The sequence below is a fragment of the Harpia harpyja genome, chromosome 10 (assembly GCF_026419915.1).
Source record: "Harpia harpyja isolate bHarHar1 chromosome 10, bHarHar1 primary haplotype, whole genome shotgun sequence".
In the NCBI taxonomy this organism is placed as follows: domain Eukaryota; kingdom Metazoa; phylum Chordata; class Aves; order Accipitriformes; family Accipitridae; genus Harpia; species Harpia harpyja.
In genome coordinates this window covers 18,169,400-18,186,073 of record NC_068949.1, presented here as the reverse complement: position 1 = coordinate 18,186,073, position 16,674 = coordinate 18,169,400, and the positions used below count along the sequence as shown (strand labels likewise).

At 41.1% G+C, this 16,674-nt stretch overlaps 1 protein-coding gene across 1 annotated transcript in view; it reads left to right on the top strand.

Annotated features, from left to right (window-relative positions):
* Positions 1-352: 352 nt before the first annotated feature.
* RET (ret proto-oncogene) overlaps positions 353-16,674 on the top strand; it is a 90,453-nt gene continuing 74,131 nt past the window's right edge. The window contains exon 1 of the mRNA XM_052799153.1: positions 353-847. Coding sequence (XP_052655113.1) covers positions 799-847 — 49 coding nt within the window. The 5' untranslated portion in view covers positions 353-798. The remainder of the gene's footprint in view (positions 848-16,674) is intronic.

The window sequence follows — 16,674 nt, the reverse complement described above, 5'->3', positions numbered from 1 at the left end:
TGTTTGGGGCGGGGGGGGAGGCGGCCACTCGGATACACCCTGGTGCCGCAGCGCCTGTCCCTGCTTTGTCTCGCACCTGGTGTGTTTGCGCGGCTCGCCTGTCTTCCTTCCCGCCCCCCCCACCCCCCCAGCCGCCGCCCGCGCCCCGCTACCTCCCCGCGGCGGCCGGGGGACGCGGGCCGGCGCAGCGGGAGCGCTGCCGCTCCGCGCCGCCCCGGCCCCCCGCACCTCGCCCGCGGGGATGCTCGGGGCGGAGCCGCCGCCGCGCCCCCTCCGCTCCCCTCCGCGGGCGGGGCGGGGCGGCGCGGCAAGCGCGGGGCGGCCCCGGTAGCGCGGACCGGCGGCCTCGTCCGGGCGCGGAGGAGGGGCCGGGGGCTGGTCCCAGCCGGGCGGTGCCGCCGGCCGGGCAGCGCGGGGGGCTCGGCGGCAGGCGCGGCGGAGCGGGGCTGGGCTGGGCTTCGCCTGCGACTTCGGCTTCTCCCCGCAGAGCCCGAGAGGCGCCGGCACCGCTGAGGGGACGAGGGCGCTTCTGCCCGGCCGGCGGCGGCGGGGCGGGAGCCCGGAGGACCGACGCGAGGAGCCGGCGGAGAGGCATCCCGAGGAGGCACCCCGGCGCGGTCCGGTCCGGTCCGGTCCGGTCCCGTCCGTGCCCGGCTCGTCGCGGCCCGCCGCCGCCGCCGCCCCGGGCCATGGGCCGGCCCGGCTGAGAGCTCGCGGGGAGCGTCCCGCAGCCCGCCCGGCGCTGCCCGGAGCGCCGGCGGCCGAGGCGGGGCCGCGGGAGTCGTGGCGCGGGGGAAGATGCCCTCCTCCGCGAGGCGGACGGCGGGCTTTCTACTCCTCTGCGGGGGTAAGTGCCGCCGAGCCCGGCCCCGCGGGAAGTTCGCGGGGCTTGGGTGATGGGTGCCACCGGCGGCTGGGTCCGGCCGCGCAAATCTTTCCCGAAATACAAACACGGTATAAATAACCCTCGTACTTTTTCTTTGCTTCTTAAGCTCTAAGGCTAAATTAGAACAGATGTGAGTTTCCTTGGTCTTTAAATTTATGATGTGAAAGGGAAGAACGTTCAAGTGTATTCCCATTTTAAGTTTCTAAAACGTTACTCCTTCTCTGTTGTCCCCCTCCCAGAGCTTTTTGCATCGTCAGATTGAACGAGGTTCAGATTGATAAATGGAAATGACCAAAATATGAAAAGTTATTGGATCGTAACTTAGATGATGCTACCCGCAGATGTCAAGTTTCTGAAGCAAACAGAAAATCCATTATCTCTCTCTCTCTCTCTTCCATATGGCTTTGTTTGCCAATGCATTTCTGATGTTTACATGAATAAATCAAAGTTGTTGTTTGCTAGAGAATGCCGTACAACCTTGCACGCCAAAAATGCATTTATGAAAAAGGCAAACCCCAAACCAGCCCACTAGTTTGCTAGTTGGTATAACAGAGCGAAAAGTGCAATATTAATTCTGTACTTGTGATTCTACGTAAAACGTGTGACTTGTTCCTTTTCCTTATTGTTTCAAATTAATTGTATTAGTTCACACTGTCTTAAAGCGCTTTCTGTAACTTGCACAGATTATAAAGCCTCTATTTGATTTAATTTTTTTTTTCAGTATGGTAAAATATTTCCAGTTGCCCTTATGCTTTCTCTTCCTAGTACGTTGGTGTTAAGGCCTGATCTTCATAAAAACTCACTGGTACTCAAATCTAGGATGTCTGGGAATAAACTGTGTGGGATATGCTACGTCTAAACACTTACTAAAAAAAATAGAATGGGTTGTATCCCAAGTCATTTCACTGTCAGGAAGAATTAGCCATACTTGCATTGCTAACGGATGATCTATCACACCTACTTTGCTTTTATCTTTGGCAAATCCGTTTTCTTTAATGTTTTTTGGCACAATTAGGAGAAATGTAATTTACCTAAGTTCTTCAGTTTGAGGGGTATGTTTTCATTAGCCAAAATGAGTCACATGCGTTTGCTTGAAAATGATTTTCAGCGATTTCCGTTCAAGCTGGACAGATGATCTTACTCCTATTCATGCTGTGATGCCCTAGAATATTGTACGTACTGAACTAACTGGTGCTTGGAAGTCCCAAGCTGCTTTATAGTATGGTTTTTTTTTTCTTTGTTTGTTCCCTTTCAGTTGGATGGTCATTTGATTTTACTTTTACTCATATAACTTTATACGAATTTCACTCTGAAAGTCACGGGTGGGAAAGGGAGTTGTGTCTGTGTGTTTGCCCTACTTGACATGGATTTCTACACCCTTCAGCTTTAAGTATCAGACCTAAGCAGTTGGAAATCAGTTTGAAAGACTTTTTATTATTAAATGTGACCATAAATTGTTAACTCTTGGATCTGTCCGTAGCTTGGAGGAATATTATAAGACTTAATTTATTTGAATAGGATAGACTGCCAAGTAGACTTTTTTATACCACTTGCTTATACTTATAATTGCAAATATTAATTTTGTTTATGCGCTTAGCTTTGACTGGTGAGCCTTAATACTTGATTCCTCTTAATTTTTCCTAAAACTATGGGGGAGAGAAGTTGTATACATTTAGGATCACACTTTAGGGTAATTGTATTCATAGTTATTTCAAGAAGTCTAGCATATTAGCAATGTCATATGGGTGTCTGTTGCTGAAGAAGCACTGTTTCACATTGTTTAGATGTGTGACACTAATTCCTATTTATGTAATAAAAGCTGAGTTGACAACAGGGGTAAGATGAGTCGTTATGGCTTGGAGGTATTAGCAAAATCCCTGCATGCATAGAGTTCCAGTTTAGAAAGAGAGCTATCTTACGTGTGATGCTGCGGTTGGTCCCCTGGCAGGAGGAGGAAGGCAGTGAAACTTCGGTGGGCTCCATCCTAGGGGAGAGCCAGAGATTCTTCAATGTAATATGTCATGCTCTTGCTAGGTGTTGTGAAGGAATCTCTCTTGCCTGGGCAAGCCCTTGTCATGGAGGATTCCCACCCAAAGTTAACATGCAGTGATACCCTTGCACTCACCTCCTCTTGGTACTTCTTTGGTTTATCTAACTGTGGGGTTCTGGAAACCTTGAAACTGCAGTAGTTCTTAAAACATGTGCTCACAACTAACGCAAAGGTTTTCTCTGACTTGGAACGAGATTGCATTTTACCAAGTGAGCTGGATTAATCAATCTGGTGAGCGTGCTGTTAGTTGAAAGGATTAGATCTGGTTCTTTTGTATCAGTGGGCTTCAAGAGGCACACTGGACCATTTGTTCTGAAGCAGAAAGGCTGCAGCCTTGCTGCCTTTGCGCCATAAGCAATGTGTGAGTCTCTTGCAGGCACTGGTATTAACATGCAGCAGCCTAGAAATAGAGAAAATAAAAGGAATGTTTCTTCTCAAATTAAGACTTCTCTCTCTTTCATCAATATCAATTAAAAGAAATGCATATTTTTATTATGGAGTGTGCACACGTATCTTTCAAAGGTTTCGCATCTTGTCAGTTGTAGGGCTTCAGGGTGTTTACTTGCACACCGCACGGCATGGCTGTTTGGCACTGGAGTTTTGATTCATTTCTGAAAGCTCATTGATAGAAGGACCTTGTTCACTTAAGTGTAGAAAAGAGTGCCTGTGGGAAAGACTTGGTAGGATTGTCTTGTCTGGAAAGTAATTTTTGTTATTAAAGGGAATACTTTTGAAGAGATAATCTATTTTCAGTGAATAAAATGAAGTTTGTAAGCGTTACAGTATGCATATTTTGTAAAATTGGAAGGGAAGTCTGCTTCTACATGGAAATGATAGAGATGCTACTTCAACAAATGTGCTCTTGAATACAGATTTTTCAAACTTTTTTCTATTTTATTGACTGTGCTGTGAAACTACTAATGAATGTATTAGTTCTGATATTCATTTAAACACTGTATGGGATCGATTAATACAGTGCATTTTCATGCTGCTAGGGTTACTGTTAATGTTTTATTTCAACTGGTTACAATTTACAAGAAGTCCTGGCTCAACTCATGCATCCAGATCAAGGACAGACTTTAGAAACCAACTGTGCAAATATTGACTTTCTTCTCTCCAAAGTTTAGATATTTTCTGTAATATTTGTATTTCATGATAGAAAACGGATGTTTTCCCTAGGAAAAGAACACCTATGTGATTCTTCCAAAAAAAGAGCACCTGTGCACTAACATCTTTAGATCAAAACAGTGCTAATCAGATCAAACGGTGGAGCACAGACCATTGACTTGAGTCAGGGACCAGGCTAAAGATAGACATAAATTTTTTTATGTGTCTGTCATTTTGGCAGTGAACTGGTCGAACAATATGTGATTTTGATTTTACTTTCTTTAGATTATAACCCTGGCTGTAGGGCAAGGGCAAAGGGAATCTGTGGAGAAAAGCGAGAGGCACTTCATTAGATCTTAGGTGTCTTATTTGGAGAGGGCCTAAGAGTTATGAGGAAATTTCAAACCTTGCTGCTCTTTTTGGTTGGAAAAAGAATATTAATTACAACACTTTGGTTCTTTCCTACATTGTAGTTTTTCTCTGCCCAGAGTTTCAGCATCTTACGTGCTGGCTCTTCCCCAGGCACCTCAGCCTGCTGGTGGTGCCAGTGCTTCCCTTCCCTCCGGTCACCTGCTTCTGCCTGCTTGGACCGTGAAACTGCTGCTTCACTTGCCCAGGACTGATTGATTGTGGGGTTCATCCCAGGACTGATTGCGGGGTTCATCCCAGCACTCCTGCTAATTTCTGGGGAAGGTGCCTGGGCCCTGTATGGCCCTCTAGGCTTAGTGTCTTTCCTCACTTAATTCCAATTCCCAGGTCCTTCACCTTCCCGTTCCTCCACAGATGAAATTTTGCAAGTTCACAACCTGCAGCATTTTCCATTTCACAAAAAGTAATGTACCGTGTTGGGTTTTTTTAACTCATGCTGATAGGATCCATATTTGTGCTATATTTAATACCCTTTACTTCCTATTGTTGTTTTTGCTGTACCTTCTGTCCCTCAGGTGCCTGTATTTGCCTATCTGCCCATCTTCTCGGGGTGTGTGTCAGGGCAATATGCAGTATTGCCTTGATTAGTTCTGCCAGTCGGTCTGTTGGAGTCTTGGTCTTTGACTACATTCATGGGTTTTCTTACTATTATAAAGACAGTGTAAAGGAAATTAATATGAAGATTACAAAAAGCCAGCATTTTAATGCTAAAAACCTCATTCATTAGGCTTTGATTAACAGACAAGATTTCTTGTAATATTAACATAAGCAGTCAGTTTGTATGACTGTTGGTTCAGCACCTGAATGCAAGATGCACATTCAGGAGCATGCCCACGTTCAGTTTTCCATCTGTATATCATACTAGAGTATTTTAATTTTTTTTTTTTTTTTTTTTTTTACTGAAACAACAGACACGTCTGGTGAGAAAGCATGTATTTTCTTCCCTGTTTCTTCCCCTCTCCCCCACTTTGGCCCCTGGCAGGAGGGAAAGGATTTGTTCGCTTGTTGCTGTACTTGGATTCTTGGCACTGCTGCTCAGGCTGGTAACGAGGCGAGTACTAATTCCAGTCTTTCAGGGTTTGAACTGAGGTAACTGGTTTGAGGGAAACCAAATAGTAGCTCTCTCCTCTGTACCTCATTTGGCAACTGTACTGTTTTATGCATACTGTGTATTTAAAGGAGACACACTAACAGTAAACAAGCATTCATAGCTCCCACTCCTCCTGGGCTGCTATCTCCCCCATAATGCAGACCAGCCAACACAAAGATGCCGTGGGTCTGAAAAAATCCATAGTGTAGGAGCTTGGTGTTTTCTAGAGAGCCTTTTCGTGTAAAGGTCACGTAGAGTCCATCTGCAGTGAGGAGAGGGTTTGCTTTATTCGTATGTTGGCATCCTTCAGCTTTCTGGCAGAACCGAAAGTGATGCCAGCCGGTGATGGACTGGAATTGTCTCTTGGTTTTGAAATGTAACAAATTGCCCGACAGTGCTTATTGGGTGCGAGCGTTTGTATTAATAACATTGCAAAACTTACTTTAACACAGATGGCGATTCCTTACGTGAACAAGGTGTATGTCTTTCACATTCATGGTGCAGAGTCTGTTCTTAGCTCTTACTTTCTACTTTTGTTTGGTTTGGCAGAAGCAGAGCTTAAAAATTCACCAAATTATTCAGAAGAAACTTTGGAATTGTTCATTCTCCAGATTTTTTTTTTTTTTAAATTAATACATTTTGGAAAGCAAACAACTGAAGCATTGCAAGGATAAATAAAGCAATTACTGTAGGAGAAAGATAGATTTGAGGTTTGCATATTAGTTGGGTTGAATCAGGATTCAAGTTCAGTTAACAGCTGTGCTACAGATTTGCTCGTTGTCTCATACTCTCTCTCCTAGTTTTCTGTAAAATACCACCATCAATAATGTTCTCCTTTGTATGTCATGTGCATTGTTGATTGCCTATCACATAACTCCATACTGGGGCATACTGGAGCTGACACAAAGTGGGGAAAATACACTGGAAACCTTTACAGAATCTCTAGAGTGTTGATGCCTCAATAAAAAACAGCATCAGAGAAGCTGTAGGTAGCTGTAGAATAAAATCTGTTCAGAGGCTTTATTTTTACAATGGGGTCTTGTCTTTCATCAGAGAGATATATCGGCTACTTGCACAATGTTTTGGCGAAGTCATCATGAGCCTTGTGACAAGTTTTCATGTATATATGTTGCTAATTAATAAGATTATTAAGAAAGTTTTTGTTAATAAAATAGTAAGTCAGCTGAGGTGTGAATAGCCAGTTGAATTTTGCTCCTTTTGGAGCTCAGGTTTTTTATAAAGGTATCTAAAGCCATCTTATTCTTCAGATATCTTGTCTTTTTTCCCCACATAAAGAGAACACAAAACTGGTTTTCTTAAAGATTACTTCATAAAAATAGCTGAATAGTTTCAGATTTCTGGATCTTCAAATGGGACCATAAACACACCAGACACATTTTTACCTAAAAGAGATGCTCTGTAAATCTGACGAAATGAAGATGATCATCAGCACTTTAGAGCTTAAGGGAGAATTACAGTGATCGCGGTCAAAAAAGGGAATTGGAAACTTTACTGCGATAATAGTGCCAAAAATGTTGTTTGACTGAATTACTTTAGAAATTTGGCTAACTAAATCAGGTGATTGTAAAAAGAAAATGGATATATTACTCCTAATGGCTGTCTAATGGCTTTTCAGTGTATGCATTTAGAAAACTAATTAAACATTATATTTAACTGATATAACAAAGTTGCTTGTGTTGCTGTAATGGGTGTTGTTTTAAGTGTCCATTATGGCTTTCTTCTAAATGAGACAAATTTCAAACTCAATGAAATTAAATCCAGGTTTTTCTCCTGATTCAGAGACACCAATTTTTCTAATACAGACAATTCTATTATCTGTTCTTTTCACATGTGAAATGGCAAAACTCATATTGACATCAGTAGACCAGAATTTCACATATCTCTGAAGCCCCTTAAAGCTAGTTTTGCCACTGAATTAGAGCAGGCATCCAGTAGTCCTGTCAGTGCCATTCCAAAGCTGACTTGGAGATGAGACTTAAATCTCCCAGTGGCTTAAAGACACAGAGAAGTTTCTCTGGTTTTGTGAACAGTAGATGCATAATTTTGGGTAGTTCTTTACCACACCAATCCTACGTTAAGAGCTTAGGCTTCAGAATGGTCCCCAACAAGGATGTTGCAGAGCAGCTACCTTTGACTCCCTTAAAAAGATACTTCTACGGTGACAGGCTTCTAGAGTTTTCTGCCGTTGTTGGTAAGGTGGCCTTCCATGTCCTATTATCTAAAAGCAGACATTGAAAAGTATTTCTGTGCAAAGAGAAATGAGGATGTAAGAGATATGAATGGTTTACAAAATGTTGGTGAGAAGAGATTTGATTCTCTAGGTTATCTTCTCCACCCCCTGCCACTGTGTTCCACAAAAATTACCGATCAGGTTGACAGCAGCTCTTTGTGTTGCTGCTGTGTGTTTGGGAGGGAGATACTGACCACCAGTGTTCCTGCTGTTTTGCACAGAACGGGCGGAGGGGAGAAAGAATTTGGATTAATACAAATAAAGTGGAACATAAAGTCAAAGAAAAGCTATGGCTGACTGAAACTTAGCCCATAACAGTCCTCTATGGCTTTAAACAGCTACTTTTTTTTTTTTTTTTCAGTTAAATGAATTATGTCTGTTTGGATGGGAATACCCAGTATAGAATGATTGATAGGTACATTTATGATAGTCAGTCATCTCAAAGTAGGAGAGGGTTTGAAATGTGCATGTACTCCAGGGCTGCAATTAGGCTTTCTTTTACAAAAATAAAAAACAGGCACTGGCAAATTATATGAAAATATTTCTAAGTTATATTGCCATTGCTTTGTGGTCTGTAAGACAAAGGGGTGCTGTTCATGAAATCTAAATAACAGCAAAGGGAAAGGAGAGGATACAAAAACTCTCATCAGGAAAAGGCTTAAAGTTTTGATTTTGCTAGGAAAAGGAGAAGTTTATTTTCCAGGAAAAAAATATTAAAAATTCAAACTGGGAGTAGGGGAATAAGAGTGGATTTGGGTAGAGGGCATTGGCTGTTTTGATACTGTCATGTGAAATTGCACTGTGGTAACTGGGAAGTTCTGACAGGACCTGTGGAGAAAGTCTCCAATGCTCGTTATTAACGACAACAAAGTGCTGCTTTGGCACCTCCAGTATGAAGAACATCATTTTGTAAAGCACTGTAATGGAGCCTTCTCACATTAGGCATATGCTTAGGTTTATCCCCTATCAGCAAAGCATTTTAGGCTGGGACTGATGAATCGAAGCCCTGTAGAGAATTGCACTGAAGTTCCCAAAGTTAAAACTGTGGCAGTACATTTTCAGGTGCCAAATTTCTCTTTGCTACCCTTTGATGTAAACTTCCCCTTTCCTGGTGTGTACCTAGACTAACAATTGCCATGGGTCTGAAATGCAGGTTTTCCTGTTGTGTGAGTAACAATTACAAGTAAACGTAACATCTCAAACTTCTTTTGGTGCCTGCAGAATACAAAGGCTCAGCTAGTTTGGAAGCAGCACATGTTATTACTCAGGAGTGTAGGTGAGGTTAGCTTGCACTGAGCTCCATGTTGCCTCCGTTTACGGTATCAAGGCTAGTACGTTTAGAGCTAATTTGGATATCTTTGTCCTACCATGTCATCTGAGGGTTAGACACAGTGCCCCTGACCACTTTCTCAGTGTGACTAAGGTACACATTTGAGACACTTTTCACTAGCAGCACAAAGTTGTCTCTATGTGTGTGTGTGTATATATATATATATTTATTTAACTGGATAGTTTTACTGAGTAGCCTTCTTAACAGTCCAACTAACTTCCCTGAATTAAACCAGGTAAGATCTGCCCTTAACTTTCTATAGGCCTGTTGTTTCCTCGAACTGTAGATGTTTGGCAACGGTTTCTGGTGCTCCGCTACCTTGGATCACTTGTGCTGCTGTTGAACGGTGAGTTAGGTACTAGGTACCCAACTTGTATTTTGATAGTCACAGTGCATTTCTTTGGAAAGAAATACAGAAACAAATACAAAGAAATTATGATTGCCTGTTAACTGCTTTTGAGCAATTCAGGGTAGAGGTTTCTCTAGTTGAGCCTGTGGATGTCATTGAACTAAAAAAGACTGAGGAAGATGACTTCTGTGCAATGGCTCATCCCAATCCCAATTATGAAACAAAAAAACCAATGGGAGTGTTTAAATTTTGGGTTTGAACATACAAGTTTTAAAGTAATGAGGGGGAACAATATGGCTGTAATATAAATTTTATTGCACATTTCAATTCAGCATTGCTGACATGCTCTGAATGAGAAAGCATTTTAAACAGTTTTATTGCTTTTATAAACTTTTGCCTTTGTGAAGATCAGAAGAGTTGTCCTAAATTGCTTTGCTAAGGACTTTTTGGATAGTGAGAGAGTTTATAACATACATTTTCCAGATTTTTTTGTATTTTAAAAAAGAGAGAGAGGGAGAAAGAGAGAAAATAACCCAAACATTTAAAACTTAGTTTCTGTGAATTCAACAACAACCAGGATCATCTTGAGAGTGCCATAGATCACTCATAAAACTTCTGTAAAAAAATGGAAACATTTATATATATATATTTTTTTTAAATAATATTGAGGCATTTAAGCGAGCCTGTTCTTATTGGGGAAAGGGCCTTTATTTAACTCTTTCTCTTAGATTTTAGTCTAATGAAATTTGAAATGAAAATTGGGCCAAAAGTTTCAGGGCAGTAAATGCCTAAAGAAAATAAGTAAGAATAGAAAGCCTAAGGTTTTACTTCTTGCCTTTTTTTTTTTTTTCCCCTCCCCCCTTTAAAATCTGGCTGCCACAGACTCTATTTTTGTTTGTATTTTTATAATTTTTCCAATAATTTATTAAAGCCTTGTCTTCTGGCATTATGCAGTTAGGTGGGAATTTTTCACTTTATTGAAAAAAATTCTGTCCTTTGTCTCAGCATAGGAAGTCTTGGCATCACAGCATACATATCCTAAGTACCTGACAATTAGAAAGCAAAGTAGAAGAATCTATACAAGTCCCTACTTCAGTGTTTCAGAATTTGTTTGTCCACAACACAACTTCTAGGAGACAACAAGGGAAAGGCACGTTATTTAAGTGTTTAGGTTGGTAATCACAAACTCAGTTTTAGCTTTGCTATAGTAGTTACATGTGTCAGAGCAGTAAGGAGACTGGTAACAAGGACTTATTTTATGAAATGTTCTGTTGCTAAAAAATCCCTCTGACAAAAGATTCCCCCTTCTCCCCCCCTGTTAATCCTTTGTGGTGGTGATAGTGCAAGAATTACCATGTGGAGGCACACCAAAAGTCAATTTGGCCCAGTAGTGTATTTCCTGATGATGACTGGCAGTATTGCAGCTTTGAATGGTGCATTTTGGCCTTCATACTTCTTGGAAAGTGATGGATAATAACAAGAAGTTTAGGAAATGCTGTTTTTGAAGAAAAATAGAAACAATTGGCAATATTTATTCACAAAGACAAGTGAGAAAGCACAGAGTTCAAATTTTTCAGTTTATGCAGAAGTATTATAAAGATGGATGTAATGGTGAAAATGGGCTAATGGTGGAAACAATACACATAGGGCTTATATCGTAGCAAGTAAGATTCAGGAAACACTTTGGTAACAGGGAGCTACAGGAATTGGTTGTCTGCAGTCACGGTGGGATTTCTGTCACTGGGAGTGTCTTAAGAACAGGTGGGACAGCAATGTATTGATGCTGGTTATGTACAATTGGTCTTACCTTGGGTGAGTTAGATGACCTCTGTTGGAAACTTTTGAATTCATCTTCTTATGGTTTTGTGCTTACGGTGTAAGAAATAGGACAAAGGCAGCCTTTATGTCTGCTTAAGTTAATGCCTGGTTTTTGATCAATCAGGGCTCTTTAAGAGATCATGATAACTTGAGTCTGTGGTCAATGCCATCTGAGAGTTGATATCAAAATACTTACATTGTTAATCATCGACAGCTGAAGAGACAGGAACTAGATGCTTTTGATTTCAAGACAAGCTTCTGGAGTTTCTGGTTCCCAGAATATCCCCAGGGTTATGTTTGATATGTGGTGGTCTTTGTCTTTTTAAAAATCGAGTTCGAGTACCACGCCCAGCATTCTCAAATCCCAGGCAATGAGTTGGGGACCTCACACTGGCACTGAGCATTTCCAATTAGGGCCTTGAAAAAGTCTATATACCTATGGCCTAACCTTGTCACCCAGAAGAGTAGAAAGAGTGCTGTTTTCTTCAGACAGAAAGGGAAATGCACTGGAGTGATAATATTTGTTGAAGTAGACACAGGATTTGAGGATCTATTTTCTTAAGAGTTAAACTGGATTTGTGGTTTGGTAGGCAGTTCTTATTAAAGGAGAATTCAATGATAGCAGAAAGACCATGAAAAAAATCAGTGCCGGTATTATAACTCTGCTGTCAGTATTTTCCACCCTGAATCCTAAATTGCAATTGCCAGGACCATTTGTCTGTCTTTGACTTTTGCTGCTGAGAACTCTCCTCTAGTTTTCGCTTTTATCAATGCAATGCTTTGCTAGATTTTAATCTTTTGAAGAACTGCAGCTTGTATTTTTCCATTGTTGGTTTGGTTTCACAGTATCTTTCGCTGCAATAATGCATTTGTTGTAATTCCACAACATTTTCAAATTAAGTGTTTATGTTTAAATGTGCTTAATTTAAAATAGGGTTTGGGGCATGGGCTGCTTAACTGCTGTTGGTTGGCAGTACTGATCTCATGGAAGGAACTGATAAGGCGTTTTAAAAAATAAAACTATGGGGGAATATGGTGCAGTCCTATAATATTATCTTATTTCCTATTCTGAGAAGATTTTTGTTTATCCTATATGTGCCAGCATGGCATAACAGTAGGTTTATCACATTCTGAATGCAAGATAGAGGCAGGAAATCACTATGAAGAAGAGAGAGACTATTATTCCTCCTTTCCAAGGACTGAATTCAATCCTAGTTAGTCTTGATTTAAAGCAGAATTGTTACCTTGTCACCTTTTCTGGCATTTGGACAGAAATCTACAAATGTGTGGAACTGCTGTTGAAAATGAAATGGCACTGGGCTACGTGATTACCTTTCCAAATGTCCTGATAAAGAGTGCAGACACTGTCACAGCATCTGTGATTTTTTTTAGACATGTGATTTTTGTCTGGGAAGAATGTTTTGTTTGGACACCCCCCCCCCCCCCCCCCCTCTAGCTTTTGAATAGCTTATGAGTACCATCAGTCTTGCAATAGAATGAAAACCTTGAGCCTTAACTCTTTTTTCATTAATTAAAAAGATAGGAAGGAGCATTATTGTCACAGAGCTGACTTGGAGAAACTGCAGAACACTTCATCTTCCCCTTTTCAAAACAGACAGCTCCTTTTAGCAACTTTAATTACAACTGCCCTTAGATATCACTGGATAATAGATGCAGATACACCCATGTATCACGGAGTATATTGCCTGAACTGTTAAAAACACTGAAGTTGTTTGTGCAAAGACTTGCCTGTACCCTTTTTTGTTAGAAGCCTATATGTAGTTGGGGTTAACAAGAGCCCCAAAATGTAGCCCTGCTTAGAAAGAATGAGCTTAAAAAAAGTTGTCAATGAGAGAAGAAATTAAAAATTAAAAAAAAACATAACAAATTAATTCAGGTACTACACTCCAGCTTCTGTGCTTCTCTTACTTGCTTGGGGAAATTCCAGCAAAGTTGGTGTTAAAATGCAAGTTTCTTTTCTGTTGCTAATGTCAGATCTACTTAACAAGGGAAACATGAACGAAGTGTAGGGGAAATCAGGAAACTGTCAATGCAGAAACTACTGTCAAAAGCAGAACGGGCAAGATTTTCATATGACGGTTCGCTAGTGCATTTGATGGGGTCATAATCTTTTCTAGCATCGCTTAATGAATATTGGTGTTTCCCCTAGATTTTAGGTAACCTGTAGACTGTATATTAATTAAAACAGGAATGAAATTGCCGCTACTATTAATAGCGGGGTTTTTTTTCTTCTTTGAAAGATGCTATACTTGCTTCTGGAGAGCACATTGAGACTAGTTTCCATTCCTTCTGCCCTGGTAACTTTTCCCAACATCAAGTAATGAAAGCCAAATTTGGTGACAACTTCCAGAATTTGCAAATTATTTTGGAATAAAAACTGTAAAAGGGGGGCATTGCTCCATTTATCTCAATGAGACATTAACACTGAAGTCTTAAAGTCATTTGAATGTGGTCATTAGTAGCTCTCTCATTGCTGATCGTTTTAGTAGAGCTATCTGGATAAACAAGTTACCCATTTGAATTGTTGTGGGAAACAAATGGCCAGTGATGGGCATCATGATCACTGCCAGAGTTAGGTGAATATTTAACAGGGTCTTCAAGCCCTTGGCAAAGACCATCTAGCCATCCTACCAATAGAGTAAGACACAGAAATTTTGTAGTGGCTCTCTATTTTAAATGTCTATGGTTGTTTTTCAATAACAAGATGTTGTATGGTAAAATATGAAGTGGGAGGTTGCAGACTGACATAAAATGAGTATACTAGAAATTAAATACGCCACATGGACTGTTTTGCTGATTTTATCTCACTAAATAATGTTACTGTTATTTTGAAAATGCTGGAGGGAAATCAGGTGCATTTCAGGTGCTTTGCATTTGCAGGAGTCTGGCTTTCTCATTATAAAATTAAGAGTCAACTTGTCGAGTACACAAATAAATATGTGTAAGTTTATTTGGTTTTACTCTCTCTGGAGTGGTACTTTTAAAATTACGGTTTAGTTCAGTACATGATCCAGAGATGTTGGTGGTTTTTCTCTCAATGTCAGTGTTTCTGTATTGTGCCTCTGGCAGCTGAATATCCATGGGAAAATGTGTTAAATTTTGATCACTGGCTCTTGAACTGTGGGCTTTATGCTACTGATGGTCTGTCAACCATAGTAAAGATCCAAGAAGCCATATTAAATGACTGCTTCAGTAGTGCTTGCAATTAAAACCTTGATGATAAACATGCATGTTGTCATAAAAGAGAGGATGAGGATTGAGGGACCTATAGTGATATAAAATGCTGGGACCCCCTGTTGCAGGTGATGATATTCCATAACAAATTTTTTATTAACTTTGAATATGCAGGTGCCCCTCCTCTCTTTTTTTGGGGGGGGGGGGTGTGTGTTTGGTTTTGTGTGGAAAAAACTTTAATGTACCTATTTAATGGTGTAAGAATAACACGTGAATTGAAAAAAGTCAAAGCAAGCAAAAAATTCTGACTGTCAAATGACTTGAGGGCATTTGTTTGCCACTATTCTTAAGGCACACAAAAAGGACTGTAAAGTAACTTTCTGAAACAATGGGCATTTTCACTATAGGAGGCTTAAAAAAATGTTTAAAAATAAATTTAGAATCAACCTTTCTTCCAAATACTAAAGGTTTGTCTGATCTGTCTGCAGCTCTCGGGTTACTTGGTTTGTTTCAATAAGAAATCTGTAAAGTAAGGATTTATCTGCTTGATCTGTAAGGTAAGGATTTTCTCTTCGTACACTTAGGCCTGTCAGATCTGGTCCAGGACTGTTCTGGGCACCGATGTCATACTTTATATATTTTAGCAACGGTTTATTAACACCTATTCCTGTCAGCAAAGCTGGATACATTTGTCTAGTGAGAAAGTGAGAAACTACCGTTTCTCGTCGTACTGTCACATCTCCCAACAGCTGTGGTATTAAGCCTTGCTTCCCTACACTCGGTATGCAGAATGAATGAGGCTGGTTTAGTATGACTTCTGTTTTTATAGTTAACTGAGCTTTGAAATTGTCTCCTAAATCATCCTTGCCAATAGCATTAACTACCCCTTTGCTGGTAGTCCGAGATTATTCTACAGTAAGTTAAAGGGTAACTCATCTTCTTTTGTGATGACAGGAAACATGGAGGGATGTAAAAGATAATGGCTAATTCAAAGCAGATCACTCCACTCTGCTTCTGGAAATCCATCAACTCCATTCAAACACAGATCTGAAATTTTGCAACAAACTTTGAAAGCTCTTTCCCTTTCACTGCTTCAGTAAATTGTTATCTGGGGGAGGATGATGCAGATGCCCTTGAATTACGATGCCTTTCATTACGAAGGGGTGAATTGCACATTAGCCTGGCATTCAGAAGCCTGAAGGATTCAACCACTGTGCTTTTGCTGCTTCAAAACAGGTAAAAGAGAGATGCAAAGTAGATAAGTGATGTGGTATTAAAGAAAGGTCTTTATCCTTCCTTCTCCTTTTGCAGAAACAAACCCCTGAAAATACATCATTTAAAAAATGTGCTCACGCAGAGATGAGTCATCCCAGCTGTACGGCTGGACCAGGTAGTGAGGTGACAGGGGCAGGTGGAACAGCAGAACAGCAGGTGAATTGATCCTTGAGTAAACACCTGTGTTTGCTTTTTAAAATTTTCTTAAAGACAGCTGCAGCAAGGGAACAAGAAAACTAATGTAATAGCAAGCCACAGAAGGGTATTTCAGAGAGGTAATTTTTTTAGAAACAAGCTGTATCTAGCTCTCTTCATGTGGCAGTTCCATCCATACTTCTTTGTTCATTACCTGGGGTTGCTTCTGATACGCAGAAGCTAGTTTTCTTTGATAGCCGGATTGTTGCTGCTGTCATTAGCTGCTTCAGAGAAATAATGTTATTTACTGCGGATGTGGGGGTGGGATCAAGAAAACATTCCTGCTAGGTTTGCCTCAGTCTAGATCAAGAGCATTACCCCTTGATTTACTGTGTTCTTCTGGAGCAAGGCATCTTGCAAGACCTCAAGCAGAGCACATGAAAATGACCTGGCAATGTGCGCTCGCAGCCCAGAAAGCTGACCGTATCCTGGGCTGCATCAAAAGAAGCATGACCAGCAGGTCGAGGGAGGTGATTCTGCCCCTCTGCTCTGCTTTCATGAGACCCCACCTGGAGTAGTGCCTTCAGCTCTGGGGCCCCCAACATAAGAAGGACATGGACCTGTTGGAGCGAGTCCAGGGGAGGGCCACAAAAATGATCAGAGTGCTGGCACACCTCTCTCTCCTATGATGACAGGCTGAGAGAGTTGAGGTTGTTCAGCCTGGAGAAGAGGAGGTTCTGGGGAGAGCTTATAGCAGCC